The sequence below is a fragment of the Clarias gariepinus genome, chromosome 24 (assembly GCF_024256425.1).
Source record: "Clarias gariepinus isolate MV-2021 ecotype Netherlands chromosome 24, CGAR_prim_01v2, whole genome shotgun sequence".
Taxonomy (NCBI): domain Eukaryota; kingdom Metazoa; phylum Chordata; class Actinopteri; order Siluriformes; family Clariidae; genus Clarias; species Clarias gariepinus.
In genome coordinates this window covers 21,723,211-21,732,333 of record NC_071123.1, presented here as the reverse complement: position 1 = coordinate 21,732,333, position 9,123 = coordinate 21,723,211, and the positions used below count along the sequence as shown (strand labels likewise).

Below are 9,123 nucleotides of genomic sequence, written 5' to 3'. Positions count from 1 at the left end.
ATTGTTGTAATTCAGCTTTATTTAAGGGTTTTCTAGCATGAACCGCTTTTTTAAGGTCATGCCACAACATCTCAATAGGATTCAGGTCAGGACTTTGACTAGGCCACTCCAAAGTCTTCATTTTGTTTTTCTTCAGCCATTCAGAGGTGGATTTGCTGGTGTGTTTTGGGTCATTGTCCTGCTGCAGCACCCAAGATTGCTTCAGCTTGAGTTGACGAACAGATGGCCGGACATTCTCCTTCAGGATTTTTTGGTAGACAGTAGAATTGATGGTTCCATCTATCACAGCAAGCCTTCCAGGTCCTGAAGCAGCAAAACAACCCCAGACCATCACACTACCATCACCATATTTTACTGTTGGTATGATGTTCTTTTTCTGAAATGCTGTGTTACTTTTACGCCAGATGTAATGGGACATGCACCTTCCAAAAAGTTAAACTTTTGTCTCGTCGGTCCACAAGGTATTTTCCCAAAAGTTTTGGCAAACATTGAGATGTTTTTTTAGCAAAATTGAGACGAGCCTTAATGTTCTTTTTGCTTAAAAGTGGTTTGCGCCTTGGAAATCTGCCATGCAGGCCATTTTTGCCCTGTCTCTATCTTATGATGGAGTCGTGACCATAACACTGACCTTAATTGAGGCAAGTGAGGCCTGCAGTTCTTTAGATGTTGTCCTGGGGTCTTTTGTGGCCTCTCGGATGAGTTGTCTCTGCGCTCTTGGGGTAATTTTGGTCGGCCGGCCACTCCTGGGAAGGTTCACCACTGTTCCATGTTTTTGCCATTTGTGGATAATGGCTCTCACTGTGGTTCGCTGGAGTCCCAAAGCTTTAAAAATGGCTTTATAACCTTTACCAGACTGATAGATCTCAATTACTTTTGTTCTCATTCTCTACCTAGAAAATAGTTCTGGCCTTGACTGGTGTTGGCAACTGTTTCTCTGGGGACTTGACAGTTCGATAGTTCATGACTGGAACTTCTTACAAGTCTACCTGGGTCTTCAATAACTACCTGGACTCCATATTAACATCAATTAACATCAGCTATTATACTGTAGCTGAACTGCCTCCCACCCTACACACTGTATAAATGCAGATCATTTACTGCTTTCTGTTTCACCCAAATGAGGATGGGTTCCCTGTTGAGTCTGGTTCCTCTCAAGGTTTCTTCCTATAACCATCTCAGGGAGTTTTTCCTTGCCACTGTCGCCCTCGGCTTGCTCACCAGGGACAAACTGACCATTTTGATTCATACAAATTCACATTTCATACAATTCTTTTGACTGTGTAAAGCTGCTTTGCGGCAATGAAAATTGCTAAAAGCGCTATACAAATAAAAATTGAATTGAATAAATTGAATTGAATTGAATTTGTTCCTGAATTTCTTTGGATCTTCGCATGATGTCTAGCTTTTGAGGTGCTTTTGGTCTACTTCTCTGTGTCAGGTAGCTCCTATTGAAGTGATTTCTTGATTGAAACAGGTGTGGCAGTAATCAGGCCTGGGGGTGACTAGAGAAATTGAACTTAGGTGTGATAAACCACAGTTAAGTTATTTTTTAACAAGGGGGGCAATCACTTTTTCACACAGGGCCATGTAGATTTGGAGTTTTTTTTCCCTTAATAATGTAAACCTTCATTTAAAAACTGCATTTTGTGTTCAATTATGTTATCTTTGACTAATAGTTAATGGTTTTTGATGAGCAGAAACATTTAAGTGTGACAAACATGCAAAAGAATAAAAAATCAGGAAGGGGGCAAATAGTTTTTCACACCACTGTAGTTAGATATATAGATAGAAAAAAAAATATTTTATTGTTAGATTTTCAAAAAACAAGAATTTCAAACATTCTTTTACATTGTAAAATGTTATTTATTTATTTTTTCTAAAGTCATACTATTCAAGTTTTTTTTTTTAAAGATGGAATTATTTGAAGTAATTCAGAGTCTAAGTAAAAAAAAAAAAAAAAACACGTTACCAGCTAACAAACTAAAAATATGCAGAAGAAGTTCTCCAGCAGCTGATGGGAACAAAGGTACTGAAGGTGTGAAACCACACTGTGGTTTAGCTCTGAGTGAACAAAGCCAAAGCTGCATTGCATTATACCTAATAGTCATAGCATGAGTAAATGTATATAACCACATATAACTTGACTAGCCTTTCAGCTATTCTCTGACTCTCTGATTGTGAACAAGTGTCTTCTTATCTTCTTGACTGACAGTATTTCATCCTCTACTGTTGGTAAGGTTAATTATCTTTGGCTACTTGACACATACATTTAACAAGAGGAAACGATTCATTTTTAAGCTTTAAGTTACAAGAAATGGAGAAAGATAAATAAATAGTACATAAAGTCCTTGGTTTAAAAATCCAAATGCTGCAGAAAAGAATTAGACAGAATATTGCATTTTATTAATTTTATGATTAGCCATGATAAGGAACATCCACATTTAGGACAAATTCAATTGCTGGATAAAATGCAGAAGTTTCAAATAGCAAAGTACAAGCAATCTTATAATGAAACATAATGCTAACCGCGTTCATTTATTTAATTTCCAATGTTGTCCCTATTAATCTCTACTAGACTTGCACATTAGTGTTATCAACAGCAACAAATGCAATTGTGTATAAAATGCATTACAATACTGTTTTATGAGTCAGATAGCTATGAATGAAAATATGTATTTGTAGTTTTCTACTTAAAGTACATACAGTGACAATAAAAAGTGTGTGAAACTGTTGGAATTTCCTGGTTTTCTGCAGTAATTTGTCATAAAATTTGATCTTACTGTATCTTTATCTAAGTCATGAGTGTTGGTAAATATAATGTGCCTAAAATAATAACACAAAAATCTGATCTGTCATGTCTTTATTGAGAACAACCATAAAAAAACTTTTTGGAGCTAGTAAAAAAAAGTATGTGAACACTTAAGTTAATGATCTAATTGGAGGCAGGCGTTGGCATACCTGAAGTCTTGTTAGGAAAATGAGTTTGGAGGTGTTGACTATAGCTACTTTGACTGTAAAAAAAAAAAAAAAAAAAACACTCAAATTTTATGAGTTTGCTTTGCACAAGAAGATATGCTAATGTGAGCCATGCCTTACTAAAAAAGAGCTTTCAGAAGGTGTATGATCAAAAAGTGCTGATTTACATAAAGCTGGAAAGGGTTACAAAGTAATTTCAAATAGCCTACTTTAGAAAATTACCAGTCTGCAGTTACGCAAATTTAGACACTTTGGGACTGTAGCTATGCAAAGAGGTGAGCTACCCCTAAAAAGTTTGTCGCATAATTATAATGACCCCATGATTCGGACTGGCTTGCTGTATCAGGGCCTGGCCAGCCTTTAGTCATTGAAGGGAGGATGAATTCCCAAGTGTATAGAAAACTTCTTTCAAATAATGAGAGAATGTCTGTACATCAGCTGAAACTCTGTAGAAGTTGTGTGATGCAAGTCTACAAGAGAATGGCTTCAGAAATACAAAATTTGCCTTTTGGAGTTGCCAAGTCAGAGCCCAGACCTCAACCCAATAGAGATGCTATGGAATTACTTAAAGAGAGTCAGACACATAAGACGTCCACAGAATATGACTGTGTTAAAGCAGTTTTGCCAGAAAGAATGGACTAAATTTCTCCTGAATGATGTGCAGGTCTGATCCACTGCTACAGGAAGCGGAAGGTTGAGGTTATTGCTGCCAATATGGGGGTGGGGTCAACCAGTTATTAATTCCAGGGTTCACTTACTTTTTCTATGACCATTTTGAATGAGTGTGTTCTGTAAAGACATAAAAATTTAAATTTTTGCTTGTCCTTTTTTGTTGTTGTTATTTTAGGCACATTATATTTGTCAATACTCTTCACATTTTATATCAAATTAATGCAGAAAACCATAAAATTCCTTTTTCTTGCAACTGTATTAGAGCACGTACTTGGTGTTTAAATTTGAGTAAAACAATTTGAAGTGGTGTGTCTTATTGTAGTGGGGTATCTTCCCAGGCAAGTCCTTGTACTTTTATTTGAGTATTGAGTTTGTTTACTACGCCCACTTCTGATAAAACAGTATATGTGGACAGACACCATTTTAATGAAAGTTTTTTTCTAATACAACACTACAAAAAAGACACTTATTTTCCCATAACAGCTTTGCGGTCAGACCCCTTCATATTTAAAGAGAATCTTATGATTTAATTCTCTTGTTCACTTCTTACTGGTGGATGTCCTGTTTCTCATTTTAGCACAACTATTCATCAGGATACATCTTATCTTCAGCTCAGTTGTTGGTAATGATGTATACCATGAGTCCAATTGGTCACTCCCAGGGTTATATTAACCTGTTAATTATCATATGTTCATTGACATGAACTATTATCAGTGGTACCAACATACATAGGGACTTGTATAGTTCAGTGTAAGAAAGTGTGTAATATTTTTAAGATGGTAGGATTTTCTGTAAGGAACCATTTCTGTAACATAAACAGTGCTTGTACTGTTCCTTCAAATGGTATTAAAATATCTTATAAACACGGCATCTAGGATTAAAGTAAATGACCAACAAGCAAATTCTCTGAGCGGGAAAGACATTTTTACATTAAAGACAATTACTTCTGCTCTTACTTAAAATCCTGAAAGTCCATTGTACACTCATCTTTGTGTGTGTAATTTGTCTGTTTCTCTCTCCACAGACAACATGGAGGTCTATGTGTTCAGCCTGGTTTTGCTGTTGGTGTTGAGCGCCACTCTGCCTGCTGAAGCCCAGAACTGGAAGGAATTTAAAAATAAGCATATTTACCTGAACATGCCTGAGAATAAATGTACTAACACAATCAAAGAGCGAAAAATCAATAACGGTGGTGCCTGCAAAACTATGAACAGCTTCATAGTGGCCACAGATGATCAGGTCAAAGCTGTGTGTGGGAGAGCTGGCCATCGTGTGCGTGGGAATCTTTATGAAAGCAACCTGCGTTTCAATGTGATCACTTGCATAAAAAAAGAACTTAACCCCTGTTCATATGATGGTCGTCAGAACGCTTTATACATTCTAATTAAATGTGAGAGAGGTTTTCCTGTGCATTATGAGGGACAAAGATCTAGTTCATTTCCTTAAGGTTGCCATTTAAAAGGCTAACCATGTAGTGAAATGCAATCTCTCTCTCTCTCGCTCTCTTAAAAAACAGTAGAAAAACAACTAAAAAAAGGCAATTCTTTTATATACAATCTACTGATTAATGACTCTCTGGGGCAGTTAAGTAGAAAAACAATTCAAATGTGTTTATAGACTTTTATTTATCTGATGTTTATTCACCAACTTCTTATTGCGATTTATACTTTTTTATTTCAATAAGATTTTAGTTCCTGAACTCAAAAGAGTTTCATCTGTTTGACCGAGACTAGTATTGTGAGTGAGAAAAATGAACATTTGTATTCTATAATAATCCTACTGTACATGTGATTTGTGTAAGTATTTTCATGTTAATGTAAAAAACACATGGTGCAATAAATGTACAACAAATATATTGTGTAATCACTGGCTTTTGCAATACACATTTTACATAATTCTACAAAAAGCTTTACAATGAATCATTTTTATGGACTTCAACATCAATTCATGTCAACTTCATTAAAGCTATCTTTGTCAGCATTGCAAACATTTTTCTTTTGTGTTTAAATTTTAGATTCATAAACCTAAAATGGAAAATTTCTATCCATTTTAATTCATGATTTTTTCTTTCTTTAATCAGATAAAATATATTTTTTCCTGCTTTACCAATTATTTAATAAAAAAGCATTTCTTCTCTGATATCTTGTTGTCTGGTGTCTTTGTTCTTTTAACTGTTGCTGTTGTTGTTGGGGGTGGTCTTTTGGCTGCTTCCATCGAGAGGTCCACAGTGGATCCGATTCCGCACAACCAATTGGCACAGGTTTAATGCCGGATGCACTTCCTGACGCAACCCTCCCATTTTATCCAGGGTTGGGACCAGCACTGCATCTCATGGGTGGGGTTTCTTTCAGGCTGTAATTAAAATTACTGCATGTGAATACACTTCTGTTTGTGAACTTATCTGATCTGGTCAGTTTGTCTATAAAATCAATGTTTTAGTTTAGACTTGTAGATGTGTTAACATTGCTTTTTTGTTTTAATGTGTTTGTTTAATTCACTCTAGTCTGTGTTGGCTTTCTGAATCTGTTTCAGTTTATTAGTATTTTTTTTTTAAATGAAAACCCTGAAAGGGGGTATTTGTATAAATACACAGGGATACAAACTTCTCATTTGTGTAATCACTGAGGCAAAAAGCAATTTGCCCTGTAACATACATCAACTCAAAACCCTCTACTGGAATGCTTTGGTAACTACAACTACTTTTTAGTACAACTTGTGTTGTGCTTACATTTAAATATGACACACACACACACACACACACACACACACACGCACGCACAATAATGTGCCTCAGCTGCTGTAACTGACAATAAGCATGATGAACACAAGCCATGATACCATCACAGGAATGTCCTTACCTTTAGACATTATCCTATGCTATACTGTAGTTCCTAGTGTTCAGTTTCCTGTTTATACCTTGTACTTATTTCATTTGCACTTGACTACTCATGGATGCAGCAAACTATGATGAGGGCCACAACGCCATCCTTTCTTTCCCCCAGACGGAGCTTCTGAGACTTATGGATGTGTGGATATGGCTTGACCTCGCTGGGTTTTTCTATAGTGGAGGTTTTATTGAGAGTTTGGCAGATAAGCCAGGAGATCAGGGGAAGTGGAATTTATGGACACGGCTCTTAGTCTCACAGGACCAATCCAGCCTGGAAAACAGTAAATTATGCAACTAATGAAAAGAAAGGTTTTAGGAGAGAGTTGAACCTGATGTGACAGCTTGTGAGTCTTCAGGGTTGAGAGCTCACATGGGTGCTCTACCCTGCGGGTTAACAGATTATCGTTAAGCATTGTGATTCAGGAGATCCTGTTAGTGCAGAGCCCCTTCCGTGGCTACGCATTCTCAGCTAATGGAGCAATCAATACATCATTGGAATCAAGCTGGCCCTAGCTGGGATGGTATATGGCCTAGCTTGGACTTTGGTCTTACTTGGAGATCAGTGTGCGTTTACCGCTACTTACCTTGAAGACATGGTGCTCACCCTGGTGGCTTGCTTCCAGTGCATTATGCATGTGCCACTGGTTGGATTGAGGGACACCATACTGGATTTGGGGACATTGTGCAAACCAGTGGTCAAAAACAACATGTTTGCACCAAGATCATTCTGCTGTGACGGCTCAGCTTAAGAGATACCCAGCTAGGGCAGTCGCTCATGCCATCTCTATTCCAGTACCCATGCAAAGATCCAGGTCTGTGCCAAGCTCTGACCCAATATCTGTGACCAGCACTGGTCCCATGTCTAACTCTGCCCTTGTGCCAAATTCTAGCCCCATTCCTTGTGCCCAGTCCTGGCATAGCACCCATATAAACCTCTGATCAAATCGTTTTGCAAGCTTCGATGGGAGACAGGGTTGATTCCTTTCATGGTTTTTCCTGTATTTTTCCTTCAGGCTTTAATGTTTTTAAAGTTTTGTATTCTGCAAGACTCTTTTGTTGACATTTAGTTCCAGACTCTTGCCAATATGCACTTTACCAGTCACATGCTTGAATGTATTCATTTGCACCATGTTGACCTTAGCCAGTCTGTGTACATCGTGTGTTTAGTTTGGTCTTGTCTTGAGTCTTTTATGCTGTTTCAGTTTTATCTTCAGTATTATCATGTTGTATTGCTTAATGTGTAACTGTTCTCAGTGCTGTTTCTTTGTTCCTTCTTTTTTATTTGTTCCACATTTAATAGCATTGGTGCTTAATCATAGTTTAGCCATAGTCAAATTTTTGTGTTTAATATGATGGTAGTTGATGGTAAAGCTCTGTTTTAATAAAGAACAGTCTAGTTTAGTAGTGAATTAAAGAATTGGTGCTTAATAACAGCAGACCAGTTGCTCTGCACACAACCTGGCACAGGTTTTACACCAGATGCAACTCTTCCATTTTCTAACTGTGATTGGGACTGGCACTGCATTCAGTGGCTGGGTAGTATGAGGTGTGGCATCCACAGATGGCAGAGCTTGAACCCGGATCCTCAGATCCCCAAATCAACAACCCGAAGCACCCTTCCCAGTGCAGTTATGTTCAATTTAAATTTAGTGTTGATAAATTATAGCTATTAAATATTGTCATTTAAAACTACAGTAATCTTGTTTGTGTTAGAATAGAAAAATAAAAAAGATGCAAAAATATTATTTAAAATTTTTAAACTCATATTCATACTAAGTGTATTTAGGACTCAATATAGACATGATGGGTGAGTTAGACAAACCCTTCATCAGAAATACAAACAATACAAAAAGTTTCTTTGTAGTAGTGCATATTCTAAGTATTTAAGATAATTGGATTTATTTTTATAGCGAGAGATTTCCTATAAAACATAACCAGGTTATTTCTTATAGCAGACTAGCGTAAGTACGCCTTAATAAAGGGAAAGAGTTTATAGAAACAGTTAAAAGGTTAAAGCTATAAGAAATCTGATCGACTTAAACGTAATATTACATTATTATTATTTCAGGTTGAAGCCCACATACATGTCTATCTGTCTTCTGTATGGCAGAATTCTTTGTCTAACTTATTAATACAAATAAATCACATTCTCTAAGGTTAAATATTTTATACATTGTTTATACTAAACAAGAGCGAATGAATCACAGATGAGAAATCGAAAAGTAGAACGGATAAAGATTAAAGATAAAGACAGACATACAGTAAATACGTCAAGACTAAAATTTTTCTCAGAATCATTTTAGGTTCTTGAGTTCTGACCAATTTACAGTCAAAACATTTATTCGTATAGATAATAAAGCTATGCTGTAAAAGATTTTTTTTTTAGTAATTATGGTGAGAGGAATCTGAAGGGGTATATTTAAGCACAAAACACTGGGTATTTTACATGCCCTCACCTCGGACAGATGCAGATATCTTTGCTCCGACCTGTGTTTTATCTCATAGTCACGCTTTACATTACTGCTTTTTATTAGTGCCACAGTTTCATAACATATCATACAAACTTGTTTTAAACTTCCCTCAGGATG

The 9,123-nt window shown here is 36.6% G+C and overlaps 1 protein-coding gene across 1 annotated transcript; it reads left to right on the top strand.

Annotated features, from left to right (window-relative positions):
* Window positions 1-2,175: 2,175 nt before the first annotated feature.
* On the top strand, window positions 2,176-5,385 carry LOC128512106 (sialic acid-binding lectin-like). The gene is made up of 2 exons (XM_053485238.1): window positions 2,176-2,232; window positions 4,673-5,385. The coding sequence occupies exon 2, from the start codon at window positions 4,678-4,680 to the stop codon at window positions 5,092-5,094; it is 417 nt and encodes a 138-aa protein (XP_053341213.1). The 5' UTR covers window positions 2,176-2,232; window positions 4,673-4,677; the 3' UTR covers window positions 5,095-5,385.
* The last annotated feature ends 3,738 nt before the right edge of the window (window positions 5,386-9,123 follow it).